Source organism: Tetrao urogallus, assembly GCF_951394365.1.
Source record: "Tetrao urogallus genome assembly, chromosome: 3".
Classification (NCBI taxonomy): domain Eukaryota; kingdom Metazoa; phylum Chordata; class Aves; order Galliformes; family Phasianidae; genus Tetrao; species Tetrao urogallus.
In genome coordinates this window covers 57,092,585-57,119,149 of record NC_136815.1, presented here as the reverse complement: position 1 = coordinate 57,119,149, position 26,565 = coordinate 57,092,585, and the positions used below count along the sequence as shown (strand labels likewise).

At 40.7% G+C, this 26,565-nt stretch overlaps 1 protein-coding gene across 1 annotated transcript in view; it reads left to right on the top strand.

Moving 5' to 3' along the window:
• Nucleotides 1-3,918: 3,918 nt before the first annotated feature.
• Nucleotides 3,919-26,565, top strand: part of ZNF516 (zinc finger protein 516) — a gene marked incomplete at both ends in the record, with an annotated part of 57,102 nt that continues 34,455 nt past the window's right edge. The window contains one exon of the mRNA XM_079533257.1: nt 3,919-5,824. Coding sequence (XP_079389383.1) covers nt 3,919-5,824 — 1,906 coding nt within the window. The remainder of the gene's footprint in view (nt 5,825-26,565) is intronic.

Sequence of the window (26,565 nt, the reverse complement as noted above, 5' to 3'; positions counted from 1 at the left end):
ACTTCCCCTAGTAGCTAATCAAAATCCCTCTCTTTTAGTTTAAAACTATTCCCCTTTGTCCTATTAAACCATTCTTTCCCCCTGTTCTATCAAAACTGTGGGTGATGCTGAAGCTCCAAGCTCCTTGGTGACAGCAGGTTGGCTTTGGCCAAATGCATTTTCTCTCAAGCCAAAAAATCTTTTCAAGCTCAGTTTTAATATTAGAGCCTATTAGATGTTTTGGTGCATAAATGTTTGAAATAGAGTCGATTTACTTTTAACTCCAGCTTCAGCCTCTGCTAGCAGGACTCCCCCTGCCTTGGCAGCCTGCGAGGAATCTACAGGCTGGATGCAACTGTGCTGTGAACAGTTTATGACAATTGTGGAGCCTTAATTTGGACCAAAGAGATGAAAGGGTGTTGGTTACTACCTGAATTACTTAGACTTGATACCTTGGAGTATCTGGACAGATACCATGTGCATTTAAAGAGTATTATTTCAGAATATTTTCAAATTTGTAACTAGGTCAAAATATTTTTATTGTTGCAGTCAGCCAGAAAAAAATGCACACTGCTGTGGCAAAATTTTACTTGCTGCAAAGGAGAAAACAGTATGATTTGGTTTTCTACTCAACATCTTCCATCTCTTGTGCCATTTTTGACATTGAAATTTTTGTCTGATGATTAATCTGGAAGTTACTAAGTGTAAATTGGTAGAATTCTCAGTGTTACTTTCCTTGGTTTGTATGTTTGGTATTGTGAATGGAAGCATTTTTCAAAGTTGTCGTTTTTATTTTGCATTTGCTGCTTCTCTCCTTTCTAATGAACACTAGCTTTGTTGTTCTGCAAAGAGCCCCTCAAAGAGAATTACATATAAGAGGCACTTAGAGGATGCAAAGTGGGAGCTGAAAGCTGCTCCTGTATGTCTTTGCCAGTCCGTTTACCACGGCCTAAAGCAGACCTCCACTTACCGTGTAGAGACTCAGATTTGGTGGATGCCCATCCTCCCCTTGGAATTTCTGTCAGTGGGGAGATCAGACCTGAAATGCTCAGGTTTTAAACGTGTACTAATTGAAACCGTGCAAAACCAGGAACGCTCAGTTCAACTTACGCTATAAATTGCAGTGCACAGGCCAAGCTAAGTAATAAAGCAGAACCGATTGTCTCGCAATATTTTGATGAAGATGATATACTTCCATTAATTATTTTAGATTAATAAAATCATTTGGCAATCTTTAAACTCTGGCTTATTTTTCCCCCCCAGGCCTAATTGAATATAGGGCTTGGGGCATCTGCTCTAAGTGACTGTATTTGTCTTATAAGTAATGCTTTCTTCATATCCTCATTTTCGTAACTAAGCTTCATTAATGAAAATGCTATGAATAATTGAAATGAAATATGTCATGGCTAAGCATAGAAAAGCTGTGGCCGAGTAAACAAAGGGACTCTGAAGCTTTGGATTTATACGTGCTTTAACTGTGGCATGCAGCATTCTTGTCTAAGTTTGGCTTTTAACACTCTTGAATTTTCAGACAAGAAACAGTATAGGAAGTTGAATTAGAATGAGACCTACATTTAAAAAAAAAAAACCAACAACAACAAAAAAAGAAAGGTTGTTTGTCTAAAAGCTTACTATTAAGCAGCATTCTTGCTGGTGTAAAGTGCAGAAAATGTGGAATGTAGAAGGCATCTAAAATACCCAGGACAGTCTGTCCCCAAGGCTTACTAGTTGTTTTCTTTCCCCCCTCTCTCCACAGAACATTTCAGGAGCAGCTGCAGCCTATTCAAGTATACTGTAGTGTGAAAGGCAAAAAGTATTACCTTGCTGTTTCTTCTTACTGTATAATGAATTTTAGGTCAAGTCTTTGGTTATGAGACAATCTGGGTTGCTACTTGGCAGTCTTGTGTTATGAGTCACATAAATGAAAATATTACTCTGTGTTGTTTCATCCCTCAGTTCCCTCAGCAGTGGAAACCATGTTTTTATTTGCGATTTTGCATGTTTGTACCATCTGAGACAGCAAAAAACTTCCAGCGGCTGCCATCCTTCATATACTCAGTTTGCTGTCAGGCAGCCCCTTCACTTGGTCTTAAATGACAAATTTCAGAGATTAATTCAGATGTTCTTGTTTGCACACTTCCTGCTTATATGGACTTCTGAATTTGTGATCTGATCTGATTTCCACCCCTCACCCCCAGGCTAATATGTTACTTCCAAACTAGTTGTAATATAAAAATGCTTTGTTCAAGAAATGAAATTGCATTTGTGATACATCTGTTTTAGATATTAGTATCAGCTCTCTATGAAAAAAAGTGGTTTGAATAGATGCTGTTGATAGCTTGTAACGTGCTGTACAGATACAAGATGTAGAAAATCAAACCCAGAAATGAATGGTTTTGTAGCAAATAAGAGGACTAAATTAACTTAGACATAATGAAGTTATTCTATACTGTGTAACTGAGATGAGCGTTGCATCAGCTTTACCTTGCTTTTTGTTAAGCTTGTGCTGGTGATGTGATTAGACTGCATTTACTCATTTATGTACTGAAGAGGTTCAAAGGTGAATACAATGAGAAACCTTTGTGACTTTAGATCTGTAGCTCTTTATTTTTTGAGTCATACATCTCAAATGATGGATGCATGAGTACATAGTTTTGTTTTTGCTAGTTACATTTTAAGATGCTGATGTTTTCTTAACTCAATAATAGTTTGGTGCTGTTCATTACAGACCGTCGTATCCTTTGATCTAGTCATGTGGTGTCTGTAGTTCTTAATGAGGATAGGAATGGGAGAAGATTTTTGTTTTACAGTTGTAAGTGAAAAAGAAGCAATCTATTAAAATCTAACCATTGATTTTTTTGCTATATGAAAAGGGGAGGGATGCTGGTGCATTGCATATTGCATTGCTGAGGCAGATAATGACCATCGTATTTAACTGTGGCAGAACACAAAAGCTTTTTGACTTTTATTAATCTGTTTTGTTAATCGAAGTTGCTGCTTCCTTTGTTTGTTTGTTTATGGTTAAGGCTCTTTGTCATTGAGGTGGTTGCTCTTGTGGTTTCCTGTATGTCTTGCTGACATAAATCACCCACTTTTAAGATGAGTTGATACCTAAGCATGTCATCAGTTCACTTTGTCAGATTGAAACTAAATATTATATTTGGAGATTTCATCCATATTGCCCATCAGGAAATAACTATTAGTTACCTGGAATGCTTTGTCAGGCTCTGCGTTCTCATTTTCTCTTTAATCGAAGTACTGAATGTGCTCAGTTTCTGCGCCTGCTCCTTGCATGCCACATCAAGCACAGCAGAACTGTCTGAGATGCAAAGCAATGCAGTTGCCAGCAGGAATATGATATTTGCTAAAGTCTCTAGGAAAGCCTTTTATCTTTGGCAAGTAAGTATTTTACATGAAATTACTCATGATGGTAAAGCCACAGATTTGAAGTGTAATAACCCCCTCAAGAAATGTTTTCCTCATGTAAGCTGCATTTTTTAGCCACTTCTGCTTGGTTTTAAAACAAAAAATATTTTTAAAGTTTGCATTTCTATAAAGACAACGTGATGTAAGTTTATGGAAATTTAATTCTTTTTTCATAGTTTCTTCCTTTTGGATTTTATTAATGGTGCTTTGAATGCTTGCCATTGTAGTCTAGAATATCAGAGAAGCTGCTTCTTGGTGCAATAAATCGTAGCATAGTGTGCTTACGAGTGTGGCACAAGCATCAGAATCTGTTGAAGTCAAAATATTAATGGGTTGAAATACATTTAAGAATCTGCTTACATGATTTTTGTAAGTTTATGTGCTTTTCTTCTTGTTCCAGGTGATCTCCGCCATCCACTTACAGAACACGCAGAAATAAATCGGCGATTTGAGCAGCTGCAAGGAGAAATGTTACTCCAAGAATGAAGCAATAAAACATCTCCGCAGAACCGTATGATTGAGAACGCAGTTCAACCCTCCTCTGCTGCTGAACATGCTTTAATCCTCCTGCCCCACTCACCCACTGTTGCAGTAATACAGATGGATCGTAGCAGAGAAGCAGAAATGGCATTACGGAGATCCTCCAGCCCAGGCAAGCTGAGCAAGAATGACATGGATGCTGACAAGACCATGTGCCACAGCTGCTGCATTTGTGGTAAAAGTTTCCCTTTTCAGAGCTCCTTATCACAGCACATGAGGAAGCACACAGGTGAGAAGCCCTACAAATGCCCTTACTGCGATCACAGAGCTTCCCAAAAAGGCAACCTGAAGATCCACATCCGTAGCCACAGGACAGGCACTTTAAGTCAGGGACATGAGGTGGAGATGGGAGAGGCTCAGCTGGGCGAGATGGGAGTGTCGGAGGGCCTTGGCGGCTGCACCAGCCCCACCAAAAGCACGTCTGCCTGCAACAAGATCTTGAATGGTAGCGCTCAGTTAGACAGCAGCAAGATCTTGTTAAGAAGCAGCAAAAAGGACATCACAGAGGCGACGCCTACTGAGGAGGATGGCAAGCTGTCTGCTTACCCATGCACCTTCTGCAAAAGCAGATTTGAAAGGAAGAAGGACCTGGAGCAGCACCTGCACCAGATCCACAAACCATTCAAGTGCAGGCTGTGTAGCTTCATGACCCTGAGGGAGGAGTCATTGTTAAGCCACGTGGAGAAGGAACATGTTACTGCTCAGGTCCCAAATGGGGAGGCCTACACTGAGAACTGCAAGAGCGAGCTGAGTGCTGGTGAGTTTCCTTGTGAAGTCTGTGGCCAGGCTTTCAGTCAGACCTGGTTCCTTAAAGCTCACATGAAAAAGCATAGGGGCTCATTTGATCACGGCTGCCACATTTGTGGCAGAAGATTCAAAGAGCCCTGGTTTCTCAAAAACCACATGAAGTCGCACGGCCCGAGATCCGGGAGCAAAAACAAACTGAAAAATGAGCTGGAGCTCATAGCCACTATCAATGATGTGATACAGGAGGAGACGATTGTGACTGGCCTGTCCCTGTACGAAGTCTGCGCCAAGTGTGGAAATCTGTTTACAAATATGGAAAGCCTAAAAGCACATAATGCTGTGCACTACCAGGCTCAGCGGGGCAGCACTGGGGATAAAGCTGAGGGCTTAATCGATGGGAGCCTGAGCCCCTCAGTAACAAAGCAGTTTTTCTTGCAGTGTCTCAGTCTAAGGCCATCTGTAGGGATGGATAGAGTTACAAGAGGACAGTCTGGAAAAAGAGTAGCTGAGCTGGATCCAGTCAGTAGCTACCAAGCTTGGCAGCTGGCCACCAAAGGAAAAGTAGCAGAGCCCTCCGAGTATGTGAAGTATTTGGGGTGGGATGAGGCCCTGGCGGACGCGGATGTGACTTACGACAAAGATAAGAGGGAGTACATCCTCGTCAACCAGGAGAAGCGTAAGCGGGAGCAGGATTCGCCCAGCTCCTCCAGCAACCCCAAGAAGAAGAGCTGTCCCAGTGGGCGCCTGGAGAAGGCCAGCAATGTCCTGCCCGGGGAGAGCTGCCCGCCTGCCCAGGGTGATGTGGACTACCGTCCCTCCTCACGGCAGGGCAGGCGGGCCACCCAGAACAAGTCCACCGAGTGCTTCGAGTGCGGCAAGATCTTCCGCACCTACCACCAAATGGTGCTGCACTCGCGGGTGCACCGCAAGGAACGGAGAAGCTGCCGCGAAGGTGGGACGGCCGCCCAGCCCGACCGCTATGGCTCCAGCAGCGAAGAAGGGGACTTGGGTTCCGTCAGTGGGCCCAGCACACCTGACTCCGCGTCTGCTCTGGAGGACTCGGCCACCTCTGGCCTGGGGGAAGAGGGGGCTGAGGAGAGCTCGGAGGAGGGAGCGGCCGACCCCTCGCTAGGTAAGATGGCTGCTGGCTGGGGCACGCAGTGAGCAAAGTGTGTGGACAGGATGGAGCCCTGTGCCCAACATGCATTGCTCCGTGTGGCAGTTTTGTTGATGCTGTTGCGATAGATGTAAGGTCAGAGGATGTCTTCAGAAGGTGCAGGTAAATTTGTATTTCAGTGGGGGATACCCAAGAATTATCTCAGTGACCTGCAGCAAGTTACCTCTGCTGTTATGTCATGCTGCCCTCCCAGCAGAAGAAACATGTAGATGGGTACCTAGGGTTTAGTGAACAATATTGGTAGGTGGACTAGATGACTTAGAGGTCTTTTTCCATTCTGTGACATCTCAGGGGCTATTTTTCCCCAGATTATGGACACCCAACCCCAGTCCTCCCTTCAGCAAGCTCATTCAGGAAGGGTGCAGCTTGTGTGGTGTTGCTCCTAAGCATGTGAACTCATTAATAGCCAGCATGGAAGGTGTTTCTCTCCTCTCCTTTCTGCTTTGCTTCTCAAACTTGTGTTTATAACTCCAAGGGCTATAATTAATCTCTTCGGGTTAAAGCGGTCCTTTGAGCCCAACACTACTAAATGGAACAAATTATGCTCCAAATAACAGCAAAGTAAATATTTAAAAGAACACTATTAACCACTTTTGTATTTTTTTTTTTTCTTTTGATTTTTGTTGTTTACCATTATTTGTTTTATAATGCCCTCTTAGAAACATGAGATTAACCATTGTTTCCTTTCTGGCCTTATGTGGATTTTTTTTGTTGGTTTTGTTTGGCAAATATTAACATACTCCTCCTCTTTTTGTTCCTTTTTTTTTTTTTTTTTCTCTCTCTGAAGAACAGTGTTATCTGTAAATTAAACTCATTTTCAAGACCATCTCATTGTAGAGGAAGGTGGATATAATGTAGTGCTTTCTCCAGTGGCTGCAAACCCCATAGTGACCCCATAGCAATGCTTGCCAGTGCTGTGTATTAATAACTGCACATTTTTAGTAAGCATAGTGGTAAGGCAGTCTGGGATATTGTGTCATCAAGCTTCTTTCATAAAATATTGGGGGGTTTTAAGGGCAGCTAATGTTGGGGCCACCACTCTGACAATATGGCTGTCAAAGTGCTCAGGAAGAGGAGGGAACAAAGGAGGATTCATGAAACCCATCCATTTGTCATTAATAATTACAAGAAGGGTCCTCAACTTGGTTTAACTATAACTTGGGTCAAGTCCCCTATGGACAAGTTGGGTGCACAGGAGAACAGAAATTTAAATTAAACTGAGAACCCCCACTCTTTTTAACGCTTTCTTGTCCATTTCACAACTCCAAGAAGTCCTAGTGACAAGTTAACTCAAATATTGTCACTGTTATTACTTGCACGGTTAAAAAATACAGTATTTGGTTTTCCCATCTACATTTCTTGGATTTGAATCCTTTAAAAAAAAAAGTTGTTTATGGGCCTGTACTTGTTTTGCGTGTAAACCCATCAGCTGCTGCTTGAAGCACCTCTATACAATTGATACGAAACGTAGTTCTAAAGCTGCAGCTTTGTCTGGAGTTAAGTGGGGCTGCCATATTTTACCTGTGTAATGTACAGTGCCCTTATGGAAACCGCTGTGATGGAAAACCATCTCTCTGGAGACAGGCTGAAAACACTGGAACACTTTTCACATGATGTTCAAACAGTAAGGCTGTTCTTCTGTGCTCTCCCTATTCAGCACTTTATTTTTAACAAGAGGAGCTGTCTCATCTCTTTCCCTGTCCCAGTTCTTACCTCACTTGAAGCTCAGCCCTTGTCTCATGAGTGAAACGTGAGAGTTTGAGTTGCACAGCAGATTCTCTCACAGGAATTAAGGTGACTGGATTAACCACTGTCTCTAACCAACACCAGGAAACTCATTCCTTTGGGTGTGAAATTGGTTCTTATCTATTTTGCTGAATACTAAAGAAGAAAACTGATAGGCCTAAATAAAGATACATCTTAGAAAAGGGATGCGTTTGCATTGATTGTCTGTGACAATGGCTGCTGCATTTTATATTTTACAAGTTTACAAAAAGTCTTAAAAAGTCTTTTACAAGACTTTTTAATTAAAAAGGAAGGATTTTTTTTTTTTTTTTTTCCCCATAGCACATCAAATTTCAGGACTGAAGTTTCTCACTTTTCTCTTTCTGGTATCAGGTTTGCTGAGGCTGCACTTACATTGTTTGCTATGGGACTGTTGTCCTTTTCTCCAGCAAGCTGTAGGATTGGTTTTACTCTTCTGCAAATTACAGTTTTAACTGGAGAGGCTTTCTTTTCCTCCTCTGCTACCATAGGCATAATGTCTTAAGAATGCAGGCCAAATTCCACACTCGTGTACATCCTGTTAAAATCAGATGGTCCAGTGTGACCTTCAAATGCATTTTGTCCTAGAAATGCAGAATTTTGCTGTCCTCTGCTGTGGTTTGTTGTAGCCATTCTTGCTGCTGAACCTTTTCTTTTGAGAGCAGAGCTCCAGTGCCCCAGACAGCAGCCACCCCCAGCAGAGGAGGGCAAACCGTGCTCTCGGTTCCTCTTCCTGACGTGCCTGTTGTGGTAGTATTTTAACTCAGACTGTGGTCAAGAAAATCTTGCATTAATCACAAGGTTATTTTGAATAAGTTTACTTGCATATCTATTTTCCCCCCCATTTGACATATTAACCATGTTACACAGGGTCAGAAGAGGGGTCTTGGTACTACCAGGTATTGAAAGTTCTAGTCCTAATTCAGCTGAAGGTCCCTCTGTGCATTTAATGTACTAATCTGAGTTGGTCCTGCTGACACACAGGGTAGGTAGTTACTGGCTTGCCCAGTATCTTGCAGCAAGGGAGCTGGGTTTGCACCTCCATGCTCACTTAGGGCCAACTGATGCTGGGGCTGAGGGTGACTGGAGGTAGGGAAAAGTGGCAGAGCTTATTGGGAGGAAAGCAAGGAATGCACTTTGCATGTGAAATGGGGTTGAGAGCCTCCAGGGTAGCCACTTCTTTGCTCTTAAAACATCAGTAATTTGTCTCTGCTGTGTACATAGAGTAACATAATGATTTCTCAGGCATGAGAGTGATGCATGCAGACCCTGCTTATCAGCTGCCAGGGGGAAGCTGGCAGGTTACAAACTGTTTTCCATCTTATTAGGAGGGCAAAAAATGAAACAATTCTCTTATATTTCGTGGGCAGAGTACCATGTGATACCCATCACACAGACTTGTCATATGCACCATATACATGTGCTTTGTATGACAGCCACCTGGGAAAAGGAGCCCCAGAGCGCGGTCTGTCTGTTAAGAGCAGACTTAGAATAATTTTGAGCTCTCCCTGCTCCAAATGAGTCTTTGTTTTTATTTGGCATTCATGTCACTAGCAAATTGTACCTGAATTTCCACTCAGTTGAGTTTGACACTGTTTGAGCCACTGGCAAGTTGTTGCTTAGCACTTCAGCAATTTAAAGACAGATTCTATGATTTTAACTTTTTAATTAAAAGAACTCCAGTGTTATGACTAAGCAAGAAAAGGGAAGTTGTACAGCGATAAAAGTGGAAGGAAAAATACTTTTTTTTTTTTTTTTTTTTTTTTCCTTCAGTCTAACAGCTTCTCTCCTAAAATGCAGTATTTAATGTGCAAATGAAACAGTTCAGTCTGTGTGCATGTACATATGTGTGCATTCAGTGGTCAGTATTTTTAAGGCTTAATGCAGGCACTCATGTGGTCATGATATATTTAGAATTGGAGTGTTGCATTTTGTTATAGTAGGCACCAGGGACTATTTCAGTCCTGAAATAAAGAAGGAAGTATGATTTTAAAGATATAACTGCTTCTGACAGGTGGAAAGATGAAGAAAAGAAGTGAAAACAATTTAAATACTACTTGGTGCTCAGCAAACATGTACTTAAAACAGCAAGTCTTTGATATCCCAATCTATATCTTGGGGAAAGGGAGAATGTCATAAAGTTGCTGCTTTTCCTTTCTGCCAAATATGGTATTTGAATGCAAAATACTAAAATAAACCTAGAAGGAGGAAGAAACAGTCAGACACCAAACCCAGGATTGTTATGTAGGAATAAAGGAGAGGAATGCTTCTTGTTCTAGCCTGACATTATCAAGGAGGGAAGCAAGTGAAAGGAAAGAGTGTTTTGCATCTTAGAGGTGATGTTGCTTTCAGTGGGAATAGTCTCCTCCATTTTGTTTTGTTTCTTTTCTGCCTCTTCCCTCTGTTTTCTTTTCCTTTTTTTTTTTTTTTTTTTTTTTTTTTTTTTTTTTTTTTTTTTTTATTTTCCTATGTCAGACTCCTCCAAATTTTCAAAATGCTTTAAGGAGAAAAATACATGCTGGTTTTATTACGCTGGCTAATGCAGGAAGGGACTGATTGCAGAGGAAAACTATTGTGTGAGGCCTTGTACAAATACAGTGCGAGGCGTAAGGAGCTCCTAGTCTGAAAAGATAAGATGGACACAAATGGCTGGAAAGCACAGAGTACAAAAACAAACAATGAAAACAAAACATCTGTGTGTGGCTGTGTTTTTTTTTGCATTGGGATGTACCAGTGGTTTGGTGAGAAGATGAGCTCAATGGAAGGGCAAGACGAGAGGTGGCAATAAGAAAGAATGGAAGGAAATGTAGGACAGCACTGAATTTTGAACCCTCCAAGGCAGAGCTAAGATTTTGGGCATCTTGCACAGAAGCCAAAGGACTTACAGCATCCTGGCCTGAGGTGGGTGATGCCAGGAGGTTTTGCATGATAACAAACAAGAGGTCAGGTACAGTCACACAAACAGGAGGAAGAGCTGCAGGAGCTTCTTGTGTTTGCATCTCCCGGTACATCTACTGGCTTGATGATATGGATTCACTAAGTTGTAAGAATTTGGATGTTCTTTCTTGGTTTTAATTTATTAAAAAAAAAAAAAAGAAAAGAATAAAAAGAAGTGCCTGGGCTTGTTTGCATTTGTTTAAGCACTCTTAGAAATCCAATGGATTTAGTGTCTTAGTGTATTTGTTAGTAAGCTGAAAGGGAGGAGAGCTACCTATGAATTGTTACAGATTATACAAACACTAAGATGTAACAGATTGCATTTATCCCAAACACATTATAAGAAAATCCTGTATGTAAATTGCAATGCTAGAATAGAAAGATAATGACATTTGTTAGACTGGCAGAGATTTGTAAAGCATAGATTTGGATATATTTTTTTTTTGTTCAGATATAAGTTCTTACAAATCCAAGAGCTGGTACCATAACAAGAAGTGCCTAATCTCATAGGGGTTTTGATTTAAAATAAGTAAATAAAAGGTAAGCATCTTCAAGAGTTGCTTTTATTTTCTGGTGGAATGGTGAGACTGTCGTTTGAGGAAGAAGAACACTACATATATGTAGAGTGGCATTGCAAGTGAAAACAGAAAAATAAAAATATGTTAGAACTCCAGAATAAGAATGAAGAGTAAAGAAAGATAGCTCTCGTGAACATATACTGTTGGAAAAACTGAGTGCATGCAATATAGCTGCCAAGATCTAATGCCAGAACTTCCTTTTTTTGCTTATATGAAAATATGTTTATCTGTATACAAGGGTATACAAGGGAAATCCTCTCTGCTATTTATAGATTTTGCTATGTAGCTTAATCAAATAACTGTGCTTTAGGAACTTCTCATGCCAGACTCCCGTTTAGTGCAAATTGCTTTCTGTAGTTGGCCTCTATTCCCAGATAACTAGTGATAGAACGGGAGGCATTGGCTTTAAGTTGCATCAGCTTCAGATTGGGTATTAGGAAAAATTTCTTCTCCAAAAGAGCAGTGAGGCAGTGGCACAGGCTGCCCAGAAAGGTGGTGGGATCACCATCCCTGGGGGTGTTCAAGAGCCATGTGGATGTGGCACTGAGGGATGTGGTCAGTGGGCATGGTAGGGATGGGTTGATGGTTGGACTGGGTGATCTTAGGGGGCTTTTCCAACCTCAGTGATTCTATAACTGCCACTGAAGACAATGCTATTATGACGTCTTCCACCAAATGAAGTTCTTGTTCTACAGGTACAATCCTAAGTGTGCTGAAATTATTTAGCATTATTTATTTACCAGAATAAGTTTACTAAAATTTGGGGAATATCTCTATGCAGGACAGCTGGTAACTACTACCCCAGATTTCCTTGTAATGGAGTAGGTTCAAAGCAGAACAGCGTCAGTGGCTCCTGTTAGAACCCTACAATGAAAATAACATTTTGCTGGGATTATGCTCTTCATGTAGCAGTTAATTTTGGTGTTGCCCAGGAGCGGTTGTTGGAATACAAAACCATCTCAACTTTACAGCTCTCACTAATTGTTTTTATTGTTAATGCTGAGACTTTAAAGTATAGCAGAGTGACAATTCAAGTCATCAGGGGAAAAAAAGAGACAAGGACCCTGTGCTTGCAGAAGTGAGATCTGCTAGGCATAGTTTGGACTTTGCAATGTACAAATTGAGTGGATCAGGACTGAATCAGTTACTGAATCATAGTTGTGCCATGTCTAATAATACCGTTCAGAAACTTTTCTACCTTGCAGTAATGCACATAGCCCCATTTCGATGCATGTGGGAAAGCTGCATGGGGGGTGGTGTTTTCTTATGAGCTCAAATTTCTTCGCAAAGCATTGCAGGTTTAAGCATTTTTGATCAGTACAGACCTGTGTGCATCTGCACAGCAGTACTCCATTGCCTCTTCCCTCCCCTTTGGTCCCTAGTACAATCTTCAGGACTGCAGTGAAAATCTGCAGTGTGAGTATCTTCCTGTGGTGCTGTCACCCACAATAGCTTTTTTTTTTATTTACCTTCTTAATGATGGGACAATATGAATGGGAAGAACTGAGGGAACAGAACGAAATAGAAATAATTCTGATTATCTCAAGGAAATAGATGACAAGAAGATTGCAGGCAGCCAGAATCACTGAAGTGCGTATCAAGGAGAAAGAGAAGAGAGACACAGGACTTCCTGATGTGTGGTTAAAAACCTTCTTTGGTGCATGGTACCTCATGCATATGGTGCATATGGTACCTCATAAGCGTGAAGTTGTTTAGCCCTTTATTTTAGGCTCCTGGAGGCTGTGCTCTGAGAAGCTCTTACAAAAATGATTGATTGGAACAGGGCAGTAGCTGTGGGATAACTCAGTCTGTACCCTTTAATGCTATATATTACCCTGACATCATACTAACTAAGGAACATTTAATGATTGCCCTGTAGGCATCTTGGGTAATTTCCACTGTGTTCCTGATTACCAAGCTCCTTGTTACTAGGTCCTGTCTTACTCAGCCTGATGTTGTGTGGGTGGCCAGCACAAGAGCTGAACAGGAGCTCCAGCTGCTCCTGCAGTGGGGCAGGGTGATGGGGAGCAGATAACGCACAGTCAGCTCAAGTCAGAACTAAGGCAGCAAGCTCTGGCTGAGATGGAAATACCTGGGTAAGTGCATGACTTGTGCCTGGTGTGGCAGTTATGGCGGAAGTTGTTAGTTGTTGATGGAGAGCGAACTTCAGCAACATTTTGAATTTACTAATGCAACTGTTGCACTCATTTTATTCTGTGCAAATGGTTCAGTGGGAGTCCCATGGTGTAAGTACTGCAGAATTTTGTACATCATAGATATTTCCACTGTATTTTAGTTTTAACTGTTACTTTCTTCTGTCTGGTTGACATGCACAATAACAAGTGACTCAATTAGGTCAGTGTATTGTTTACACTTATTTTATTGTAGCTGTAGGTATGTGATATGAACAATGGAGGCATGGCTCAGCTGGGAAGAAAACTTGTACAGAGATACTGAGAGAGAGATAGGTTTCCTCAGTCTTTATTTTATCCGTGAGGATGCAAGGAGGTGAGTGTGGTTTCTTAAAGGGACGTGATAGCAAGATAAACTTTGCCCTGAAGCTTGTGTAAGATGCCCAAAGCGAGATTACATCTTCATACTTCTTCAGTAGCTTTTGAAATTGCTGTCACACCAGGTTCTTCAAGGACTGTTTGTGTCTGGCTAATCCTTTCTAAAACACCAGTGTCCATTTCATGTTTACCAGTGCAACAAGAATGTAAAAATATATATATACTTTTTTTTTTCAGGGATGTGGAAAACTATTAGCAATGCTGGATTTAGTTTATGCATTCAAAAAAATACCTCCCGTTATGTTTAATGTATTTGCACAGCGGGTCCAGTTTTTGCAGTTGGCTTTTAGCTCTTTTTCAGCAAGTTTTTTAAACTTCAGCATATAAGACACCTACTTTTGAATTCAGCTTTCAGTAACTTTAACAGCTTCCACAAAAACATCACTTCTTTATGCCTACCTTAACCTTGCGTCCTTTTTAAAAGCCACTGTAGCAATTTACTGATGTGTCTGTTACATTAATATATAGCACGTGAAATATCACCCTTTGACATTTATAGGCATAAAATCACATTGTGTAATGCTTTTATTTTCTAGTAGTTTCTGATTGGTGAGCAAGGACCCCATCCCCCCAAGTAGTAAAACAAGATTTAAGCAATGCAAATTGTGCAATGCTAGTGGCTTTAATCTGATTTCCAAATATTTCTGTAGCACCATGGCTGTGTTGAGATGGGATTCTGCTGGTCTGTAAATGGCTGCTAACAGGGGATAAGTGTGAGTGTCTTTGATGTTTGATCTTTTTTGCTGCCCTTAACATTATGGTTCACAGTTTTGATCTGTCTTAACCTGAGAGTCAGGTTTTCTTTGTTAAGGGCTGGGTTTGGCAGTGGATGCTCTCGATGTGTCTTTGTGGATGGAATGGGCCTCAGCTGAAACCTAGTGGGATCCAGAGCTGCACAGGATATAAAAATAACGCAGAGTTTAGCTTGGTGTATGCGTAGCTAAGTTGTTTTCTGCAGCTGGGTTTTGCAAATACGGATTTTATTAGGTCACCTGACTTCACTTTATTCTTGTATTTATTTACTTATTTCCTACACCAGTAGTCTCATTCAGTTATTCAGCTTTAGTTTGAGTGGACCTGGCTGTGGCATCAGTCAAACCACTAAAAGTCAAGAGCAACTTAGCTGCAGTCAAGGGAACCCTTTACAGAGAGAGCGTCAATAACCTTTTTTTCCCATTATTCTGTTTGCTCTTGATTGCTTTCAAGATTTATCATCAGTAAACATGGATTTTTTGAGAGTCACTAAAAACATATATAGTAAATTTTATGGACACTGGAGAAAAACTTCCTATTTTTCATTGTATCGTTATTTTCAATGCCCTAGAACTGGTCTCTGATACTTTCAGATTCTTTTTGTGCTTGGTCTGTGACTGCTACTGTTCCATGCTTTGTGACCAGCATCCAGGCATTATTGGAATGGAACTGTAAAAGTCTAATGAACTTGTTTTCATGGAGAATTTGTTTTTCATAGAATCATGGAATGGACCGCTAAGATCACGTAGTTCCAACCCTCTGCAATAGGCAGGGACACCTCCCTCTAGACCAGGTTGCTCAGAGCCCCATTCAGCCTGACTTTGAAGACCTTCAGATTGTGGGCATCCATAACCGTATTATTGGGCAACCTGTTCCAGTGTCTCACCACCCTCACAGTAAAGAATTTCTTCCTGATAATCTTCTAAATTTCTAAATTTTCTAAATTTCTTCGTGATAAATCTTCTAAATCTATCCTCTTCCAGTTTAAAGCCATTTCTCCTCATCCTGTCACTACCTGCCCTTATTAAAACGTCCCTCCACAGCTTTTCTTGTTTATAGACAGCAAGGGTTTGAACTGGTGAATTGCTGAATGCCTTGGCGCTGATCTAGCAGAAGTGGTAACTGCTGGCTTGGTTTTCAGCTTCTGCAAAGTCGGGTTGGAGTCATCGTTAATTGCTTTGTTGAACCACTTGGCACCTGCTGGCTCGAGGTTGAAGGAAAAACAGAGAAACGTTTCTTTTCAGTAATCAATGCCAGTGTAAATTACATATCCTGAAATCTACTAGAGCATTCAGACTTTAGTCCTAGCAGATAAGACACTGTGAGGAGCAAATCTCAAAACTGCCTTTTGTGGGTATTCTGTTAATAGGTTCAGTAAGGTTTTAGTGATGCTAATAATGAAAATCCAACACTTCATTCATTTAAAGTGCAGATTCTCTACCAAGGCAGTGTTAATGTGAGAAAGACAAGAACTTTCACCATAAATGGTTATTGTAACCTGAGTATGGGTGTAGATACTCCTCTTTGTCAGGGTCAGTATTTTTTACAGGACGTGTTTTTTAGACACAGTCTTACATTCTTTTAGAACTTTGTTTTCCAGATTGGCCATCTCACACTTCAAATATCACTTCATTTTCTCTGTTACTTCAAGTAACAGAAGAATAAGCAGCCATTAAAATGATTTTGTTGTCGTATCACAGCTGTAATCTTGGTTTTGTTTTGGCAGCCTTATATTAGGGGTAGTTACTCTAAGTGAAATCTATTTTCTTCTAAAGAGATAGAAAAACACTTTTTTTTTCTCTTTTTTTTTTTTTTTTTTTTTAATTTTAAGACTAAATTTGGATTTAGTCCGTAATACAAGACCCTCCCAAACCTTGTGTTTCTTTGAGATAACAAATTCATCAGGCAGTTGAAGGCATCAGCTACACCTAACAGTACTTCAGAGGTGTGTGTTATCTCAGAATAGCATATGTCTTGTGATGTCTTACTACTTAAATAGCATTTGAGGCAAGCTGCTGTCAGCAAAAAACTAAATTTTGGGGGGAAGAAAACACAGTCACAAGGGAAATACATGGATTCTTTCAGAAAAACCAACCTCAGTCTAAACAGCACTTTTGCTCTCCATGGAACATTTTCTGCATGTTTTAATATAGTGATTTTGAGCAAGTGTCACGATGGTGAAAGACTGAGTGCAACGTGTTGTAAGAGTCAGGGTGATAGGGGGATGCAAAGGCTTCATCTCTTCCTATCCCTGCTGTACCCCAAGGTAGTGGAGCAAGTGCTGCATTTGGACTTTGCCCTTTGCGTGTTTTGGTAATGTGGAGCATCAGTGAACCACAAGATTGCTCAGTTTTCTGCAATTAAGCATTTATTCAGTAGGTAGTGGAACTTTTTTTTACTAGGTAATGAAGTAAAGAGGCCTTTCTCTTTGCTTAAAAGAGTATTCAGGAAATACAGCTTACACTGCACATGGAACACATTAATCCTAAACCTCTCCTAATACTTTGCAGAAGTTTCTTGTCCTTACACTTGCTATATCCACACGCACACCAATCTCTCACAAACATCTTAACCTTAAGTACTTCTGAAGCCTAGAGAAGCCTTAGGAAAAATTGCCAAAAACAGAACAGAGAGTAAAATTCTAACAGGAAAAAGTAATTGTTTACTTGGATTGCTCTGGAACAGCAAATTGGTGCACATGAGAATCACTTACTTGCTATTGTAGTGCTAAATATGTTTGACAAGGATGCCCAGCACAGTTGTTTGTGTGGGAAATGTGCAGTGTTGATTTTTGTTTTCATTAATAAAATTAATAAAAATAGAAGGCATGATATATTAGGTATAATTCAAACATAATCACTTTATTTTGCAATAGAGCTATTAGATTTGTGTTTTGTTTTTTGTTGTTGTTGTTGTTTTTTGGTTTTTTAGATCTCTGGTGTTGCCAGCATGCTAGTCCCTCATATGAACAGTGGGAAATTAGATGTTACTAATGCATAATTAGTTATATGTGGTAGTAAAATTTTCTTCTGGACTGGTCTTTCTTTGTCATTTATACTAGAGGAAGAATTAAATTTTTTTAGGATATATTCAGTAAGTTTAAATATTTTACTCAACCATTGTGATAGCCAACATGCACTTCTTTTGTTGGCAGTTTGAAGCATGAGTAAGACAGAAGTGCAGGTCTCTCTTCTTACCTCTGCAGAGCTGCCTGCCATGTTGGCTCCAGGATGCAGCTCTATGGGCAGAGAGCTGCTTGTGTTGTGACAGGGAAGGTGGGACCTGGCTGGGGACATTTGCTTTTATTCAGAGGGCACGACTTGATCCAGCTTGCTTTGATGATCATACAAGAAACCACAGAACTGCAGAAGTTGGAAAGGACTTCAAGATACCATTGAGTCCAACCCCACTGCTAAAGCAGGCTCCTTATAAAAGGTTGCACAGGTAGGTGTCCAGATGGGTTTTGATTATCTCCACAGAAGGAGAATCCACTGTTTCTCTGGGCAGCCTGTTGTAGTGCTCTGTCACCCTTACTGTAAAGAAGTAAAGGTGCTTTGGGGTTTCTCAAAAGAAGCAGTGGAAGACTTCGTCTCAGAGTTTTGTCTGGGTTTAGGCTAGACAATGTAGTGTAGCTGAGGAAGGGAGGAGACCTTGAGGGAATCCCCTGGCTGTGCCTGCTGGAGGGATCAAGGACACAGCTGAGCATTTACTTCCAAAAATCCCACTTGAACCATTTCAGCTGCTCTTGTCAGCTACTGACCATAGGTGGTTTGTGTAGGAATTGTAGTGAATGTGAGCCTTAAATAGAGCCTTGAAAAACGGGTGAATGGCATAATGGCATAAGGAAGTAAGCTGGAGGTAAGCGTTTTATGTTTGCGTAAGTGGTGTCACAGCATTAGCTTGCTGATAGAAGAGCCCCAAGGACAGCCCAGCCCTGGGCTTTAGCTTGCTGATTGAAAGCCACAAGGACAGCCCAGCCATGGGTCAGCACGTGCTGGGAAGGTTGGCATGCTGTGAGGAATTAGGCTGTGAAGACACAGTTGGCAGGGTAAAAACGAGTGGTGTTTGATGGGAGGAAATGAGCGAGTGCAGAGCACACACAGAGAAAGTGGAGTACCGGGGAAGGAGAGGCTGTAGCTGAGCGTAATCCTGTCTGCACGGGGTGGGGGTTTGTCAGCACAGGAGATTTAGCAGAGCAGCTGCCACAGCCCTGCGGGAACAATCTCAGAGCTCAGGGCAGCGTAAGGAGGCAGAACAGGTGAAAGAAAAACAAATAGAAGTCTTTCTGAGGTCCTGAGGGAAACTAAAAGAAGTGTGTAAACGAGAGAACACATTTTGATACGCTCTGTATCTTAGCATTTTACGCTGTGATTCGTCAGGGTGACTCTTCCTTTGTACCTTTCCATCTGAGAGCTTAAGTACTCAGTGGTACTCACTGGATTTGGGAAAACACTTTGGAAGATGACATCTGCAATGTCTATGCCTGTTTTTACTTGGAGTGCGGAAAAGAAGAATAAACTTTTTTAATTGAAAGTGTTATTGAGTGGGAAGATTCAAAATGATAAAGTCATGGACTTTTGAAACATGGCTGTTAAAAGTGGTGTGTCTGAACCTCTTGGCTTAAATGTAGCATGTCATTCCAAAGGCATGAAAGCCAGATACATAACTTGCCCCAGATGTTTAGATTCAGTCGAGCAGTCCCACATGGGGCTTTGAACAAAACTGCCTTACTCTTAGTAATGGATATTTTACAAGTAACACTGTAAATCCAGGTACCTTTCCTTCCTTATTTGTTACACAAATAAGTTAGCACTGATGGAAAGTGCTGCGTTTGTCAAATCTGCTTCAAAATCATAATTCATCATTAGTGTTCTTTTCTTGTTTCAGATTCTTGAAAGCATTTGCTGCGTTTTCTTGGTGAAATGGACAGTTTATGGAGAGCTAAGGTTGAACAGTGTCCATAATCAGTTTTGCTAATACAGAATATTTTATTTCATTCATTTCTGGGGCATTTGTATAGGAACAAAACTTCCATTAACAACTGCTGTTCATTCTTTACCCTTAAGCTATCGTCCTTTGTTGCAACATCACAGCATTGACCTTAGAACCAATTACTGTGTACAACAAGCAGAAGATGATGAGGGTTGTTCTGTAGCTATTGTTTTACAGTAGTCTCAATGTACTCTGGTCTCTCGTAGTACATGCAGTAGTACGATAGATCTGTTTAAGAACTTTGTAACACCTCCTGGCCAAAAATAGCAGTGAAAGCAATTTAGTAGAAAATAGGCTGTTTTGCCAGCCTCCCATTTCACAATCCTGAAAAGACAGCTGGGAAGGCTACGGGATTCTTCCTGCATTGGGGGACTTGGGATGTTCTCCATTAGTTTTGAATTCTGTCTCTTCACTGGAAGTGAGTGCATGTGCAAATGTCATACAGATGTTGTATGAAGTCTTAATGGTGCTTCTCTATACTTTAAGCTGTGGTGCTCTCCTGTTTTGACTTCCCAACCTTTTACCCTCACAGTGCTTTTCCTAGGAATAGAAGGGGAAACATTTTCCCACTATTTCCTTAATTGGAGGTTAATTATATTATGCACTGTGACTGTACCTCGGCAAAAGCTGAGAGGAACAACAAGAAAAACTCCTAGAACAAAAGGCAGAAGATTTTAGTATAGTTCAATTTTCTGTTCTTTTTTTTCCCTAGGAATTAGAATTTCTTATGAATTTCAGACAGAAGAAGAAACCCCACCCCAAAGTTACGTTTTGTCTTCTGAGATAGTCTGTCTGCTATTTCCTCACATTTGGTTGCTGGTCATTGACAGCCAGCTCAACTAAGTTGTCACAGGTGCCACTGTAAGCGGCTAGTAGGAACAGAAGAAACACGGGAAATCCCCCAGTAGCTTGGAGTTCACTTGGACAGGAGACCAGAAATACAGTTAGCAGCAGTTAGGAAAAAATGAGGAAAAGCATCTTAGCTCATGAATCAAAATGAAATGGTGTTTCTCTGCTCTGCTTTCTGGAGTTACTTGTGTGATCGCAGCGCTTCTGTGTCTGCACTCCAGAAACCAAGAGAGTAATCACTTCATTATGCTGCTGAAACTAATGCTGTGCTCTGGCTCTGTGATGCCAGGTATGCCTTCAGATTTGATTGATGTGTTTATTTTTATTTTGCTCTGTTTACTTCCGTGCATGCCTTTGTGACCATTTAATCTTTCAGAATCACCAATATAAATTTCCCTCCTTTATTTTTAAGCATCCTCCTTCAATACAACACAATAAACCAAGTCATTCTTTCTTTTTCAGTCACCTGAATCGTTAAAGAATCAGATCGTCAAAATCAATTCTAAGCTAATATAGCTTGTAACTTTTATGTTTGTGAAAGAAGATAAATTAAACAGATCTGAGATGGTTTTATTTAAAAAAAAAAAAAATGCTTGGAGCTTCCTGACAGCTTTGAGGGTGGGGCAGGGGAGCTGTTTCTGGAGAAAATGAAGATTGAATTGCATTACTCCGCATGCTATTTAAAAGCAAAATGTAATAACCCCTCATTGTCCATTAGCTCTGTCAGTTACAAGTAGTATTTTTCTTTTTCCTTGATTCTTTTAAGGAAACAGCTTACATTTTCAAGGAATTGTCTCTATATTTTTCTGTTAGAAAGATGCTGTGTGACAATGCCACAAAACTATTTTAAAGTGGAATACTTGGCACAATCCCCAGGAGAAAAGTTAAGACAAAGAACTTTAAACAGTGATCAAAATAGAGACGTAAGGAGTAGATAATGGTATATCTGAGAACCACGAAAGTGCTTATGACAAAACTCTTCCAGCAGGATTTCCCACTGTGTGTTACTATTTTCAAATGTACAGCTGTGTCTAATTATCTAAAGCTGATGTACTGTGCAATTAACTAATACTGTGTGCCTGAAGAGCTGGGTAATAGTGCATCTGACCATGTATGTGGACAAATAACCCCGTGTTGCTGCAGTGTGTACAGATGAATGTGTGAAGACCAGACTCGGATGTTCATAAACCTTTGCCCACCAAGCCTGTGCTCTGTTATCATCTGCCGTGCTCAGAGTGGACAAAGACGTATGGAATTCTAGAGAGAAAGCAGCAGAGATAAAGCTGTTAAACTGGGAACGTAATATATAAAGTTCAGCAGTATTTTAGTGAAAGCATTTCTAAATTCAGTTTCAAGCCATAAGAGAAACAATCTAGCAAATGGTTACAGCAGAATTAGTGATATGGTGACTTAGTAAATTTCTCAACAGCTGATATCATGACCCTGTATTCTTTGTTATTTATGGAAACGTGTTACTTGCCAGATTGTGAAAATGGCTGCCTGCTTGTATGTATATTAATTTTGAATTTCTTATAAGTCAGCAGCTGCATTTTTACTATCAGTTTAATAAAAACATAAAAGATGGAAAAGACAGCATCTCTTTATTAATACTTAGATATGGAATTATTTAAATGCCTTAAACATTCAAATCATTTGTGTGAAACAAAAAGGCTGGAAAAGCTTTCCCAAATAAATGACTGTCATCAAAGCTTCTTTCCATATAAGACTCATATTTCAGTTCTAATTTTAACTAAAGAGAACAGAAGCATACAATCTTTATGTATTAATAAATGACTGCCTTCTGATTGTGTAGTAATTTTACTAAGCTTTCTTTAAAGTGCAATTAGTTTTTTTTCTTACATGATGAAGTTCATTTGGGCTTTAGATCTAATGTTTTGCTCAGATTTAATCTTCATAATTGATTTACTAAATGCTGCTGTTTGTATTTGCCTATCCACATCAAATATTATACTGGTCTTTTGACCTTATATCTAGCTGAGGAATTATATGGAAGCCACACAGTTATGTTAGTGATAAATTATTTGTGTGCAATCAAATCTCTTTCTCTCTCTGTCTTCCCAATTGCCACTCTTCCACCATATGAAGCACTTGGCCAATTCAATGGTATGTTTTTTTGGTGAAAACTGCTTGGTCTCTTCAACTGTTGGCTCATCAAAATGATGTTTCAACGCCTTGTCACCTTCTTTCCTTGCTGTTTGTATCCATAAGCCTCAGGAGTGGAGTAAGTGAGGATTTGTCCCATTGAAAGTAACTGCTGACTGTACATGTGGAATCTGTTGATGATCATTGAGAAAGATGGAAGCAGGATTGGGCTTTGCTGTTTACATGAAGCATAAGAGAAGGAATGCTGCTCTTTTGTTAAAGCAGAATGTTACTTAGTTTCTGGTAAAAAAAAAAAAAAAATGACACTGTGTTGTTGATGGAAATGATGAGTGTGTGATTGTAAGAAGTCAGGTATGAAACCAGTGTTATAGATTTTGGAAGTCCAGAAGACCAAATTATGCAGCCTCCAAAACACAGTCAAAATGTCTCCTGGTAGGAAAAAGTGAAGATCTGAGCACAGTCTTCTTCAGGCCTGGCTTCCTAACAGGCTGAATTGGAAAGAAGATGGCTTTTGCTGTGGAAAATTTGAGTTTTTCAAAAGGACTAGCATTTTTTTTTTTGCTTCTATTAGACATTAACATAGGAATTTTACTGTCTACACAGTGTTTAATACTAACTTGCTAAAGTCCAAACAGGTTTTTTGGCAATCCTTACACTTCCAATGTAGTCTACCCTTCCATATATGCAAAGAGAAAGCCTTAAGGCTGGTGTCTAGACAGGGCCTTGTGTTTCAGCAAAGGGAATTAAAAGCAGGCTCTGATGTCCCTGGATTTGCAAAATAATCTTTCTACTACCTGTCTTTCATATTTAATGGGAAAAAGTACATTTCTGCTGTGTTCTGGGAGGTATGTAGATAAGGAAGTTGTTTCAGGTGTTGCTTGTCAAAGGATGAACTACACTGTGGCTTGTTCGAACACTGCTGATCAGCCCCTTCTATAAGAAGTAAACAGAGCTGCTGTTCTTAGCCATTCATCTTCTCAGCCTGTCATTGTAGCACAGGATTATTCTGACATTATGGAGCATACAAAGAGGGCTCAGTGAGCTTGACCTTCTTAAATCTGAGATGAAATTATGATCTGTTTTGCACCCTGTAGTACGTACTTAAAATTCAAGATGGTGGTTCTTGAGTTCAGTCATGGTGAGCTGTTGAATGTCCTGTCTTGCAGACTAATGGTGTTAGTGGTTAACAGATCTATATTCACTGTTTTTACCTTACTCTTCATTTCAAAGGTGTGCTGCTGTTTGCCTATGTCAGAATTAATGCCATCAGTGGAGTAAGGTACTTGGATAACAGCTGTGCCAGGATTAATAAAGTATAGGTCAGTTTTACACATTTAAGTACCTCAGGCATCCAGTGTAGTTCAGAAATACAGTCTTTATTACTTTTAAAATAAGTACCAAAGCATTGCCCTATAATGGTGATGATAGAATACCCCATTTTGGAAGGGACCCATAAGGATGCTTGAGTCCAACTCTTGGCTCCACACAGCACCACCCAAAATTCAAACCCTATGTCTGACAGTGGTAGGACTCTGGCAGATCAGTGTTGTGCCTACTGCCCTGGACAGCTTGTTCCATGCCCATCGTCATCTTTTCCTAACTCTCCACTTGACCTTCTTCCAACAACAGCTCCATGCTTGTCAGGGGAGGTCCTGATTGGATATTAAGCTCTTTTTTCTTTTATGGCGGGTCGAAGTCCCTTTTTCAAAAAGACACATATTGGTTGCTCAATGCAAAAACATGGAAGAGTATATGAGATGAATACACTTTTCAGACTTTAACTCAGGCAACCAAGCTTTTGAGAGATTTAGGTCTGAAGCCTCAAGTTCAGTTTTTGTTGCTATGTTTTCTCATTTAAAGTGAACTGTGCAAAATAGATAGACATGAAATGCTGCTTCACTGTATCACAAAAAGTAGTGCCTCAGCTCTCAGAAAAATTCAGCTTTTGTTTTCAAATAATCTTCATTACCTCATCACTGCTTGTATTGTTGAAAATGGTTCCCTGTAGTACCCCTCCATCCTTCATCCAAAGTGCTCTTTGCTGTTGGTGAACGGCAGGTTTAGAGTTTTGAATAATAGGCTGGGATTCAAATGGATAACCTCCATCCATTATTCATGGTAGGTCTCAGAGTAGCCAATGTACAGCTCTGACAACATTCGGGCCTTTTTACTGTCGTATGAACTATAAACGATACAGTGATTGACAGGCTACAGGTGACCCTTGGTCATTTTTATTAATTCCTTTTGCTGAGTTTTATAACCTAGTTTTCATTGTTTATGCCATGGAACCACTGGGTTTTTAAAGACTCCAGCTGTTGTTTCATCAGTGACTGCAGCAAGGTCATGACAGCCTTCTTGTTTTACATATTTAGAGTAATATTAGTTGAATGAAGTAAAACGTGGTCAGGGAATTCTGCACTGTTGTTAATGGTGAGTTAGCTATGGGAAGTTGCGTTCAACAAAAGCAGAGAAAAGAAGGGGTGCCTTTCTTTTGCTCATGGCTTGTTTCTGTTTGTGTGTTAGATAAATGCAAAGAATGCACTGAAACAATTGGAGGGTTGGGGTGCTTTGCTTCCCGCCTGTGTGCTTTTAAAGAGCATTTACATCTCTGTACTTAACATCCTAATGGAGAGGTGTTTTCTGAAGTCCAGAATTAGAAAATGCTCAATTTTGCATTTGTTTTGCTTATGGCACTTACAAGCATAGTAACTTGGGTGTTTGCTAGTTTGAGAACTTGCTGTAGGTACAGATATAGGGAGACTTATTTCTGCATTTGATTATGCTGTTTATCAGGGGTTCATGCACAGGGCATGTTTAGAAGATGAGTAAAATTCAGACAGACTTGGGAGAAATCAACACTGGAGCCTGTACTGTGAGACAGAAGTGTGTGGGGTAAGGTCCCAGCCTATGGCAACAGCCCAAAGTAGCCCACAGCAAGATGAGCGGGAGACAACTCTCACAGGAGGCTTAGTGGCAGCCTGCACGGCAGGCTCTACCAGCAGCATCATCTCTGTTAGGTTTTATAGGGATGTCACTCCATGGCCAGTGTAGGTCTAATGTAAAGGACCCCTTAGTACAGAGAAACCTGTTAGTCAAGTAGCATTTTAAGTTGGTCTTATGCAAAAGAGGGAGGTTTTGGCTGTAATGGTGCAAATGACAGACTTGAGAGGATAGCTGCATCCCTACCAACAGTCCTGTGGGTGTCTGATTTTTGCTCCTGGCACAGATGTGGCCTTGGGACTCTTGGCTTGAGGCCCTGCACATTGAAGCAATGGCTAGTTTCCCCATCTGATTCCTAGCCAGCCCAAGAGGCAGGGCTTCTCTGTGAGGGTTGGGTGACAGGGACGGTGATGGCTCGTGTGATAGTAGCAGCTACGCGGCTGCTCTGTCGTGGGCGAGGGTACTGTGGTTGGCATTTGAACAAGCAGGGAATAAAAAGCATTTGGAAATCCTGCCTCATGAACTTACAAGGTTGCTTTAGTCATAGGCATTAAACCAGGAAATCTCTTCCCCCAGCTTCTGCATTCATTCCAAGGAAAAATATGCAGCAGGGTTTTGCTGTGCACACTGCAGACGCGCAGGAGGCTAAGGTCACCGTGCTGCCAAGCAGTTCAGCTGGCACACCTGAGTACTGCTCCAGTTGCTTTCCCTGCCCAGGGAGCCCCATAGCACAGTGAGCCTTAGTCCTCGTGCTCTGCACTGCTACAGTCGTGATGAATCTTCAGGGTAAATTCAAGCCCAGCTCCACTGCTCCACCTTAACAGAGCCTTCCTGGCTAACATACTTTGTTGATCAGTATGATTCCAGATCTGCAGTAATATGTAGGCTGACCAGATGGAGTTTTGCACCTCTTGTGACTGTAAAATTAACCAGAATCATTGATAGTTAGGAGAGTGATGACGAAGACCCAGGTGCTGTCAGAACAATGTGCTTCAAATGTGATTAAATCTGTTAGTAAAATATTTCATGTTAGTGCATGCTCGGTACACAATGCAGAAACACTGAGAAGCGCCTGTGTTTCGCTCTCAGCTGTGAAGGTGGATAATGTACAAAGGCTAATTGCTATTGCATTTGACTCAGCAAAGAAGGGCAGGTTTTGCCCCATTCAAAGTCAAATCCAAGAAATTTT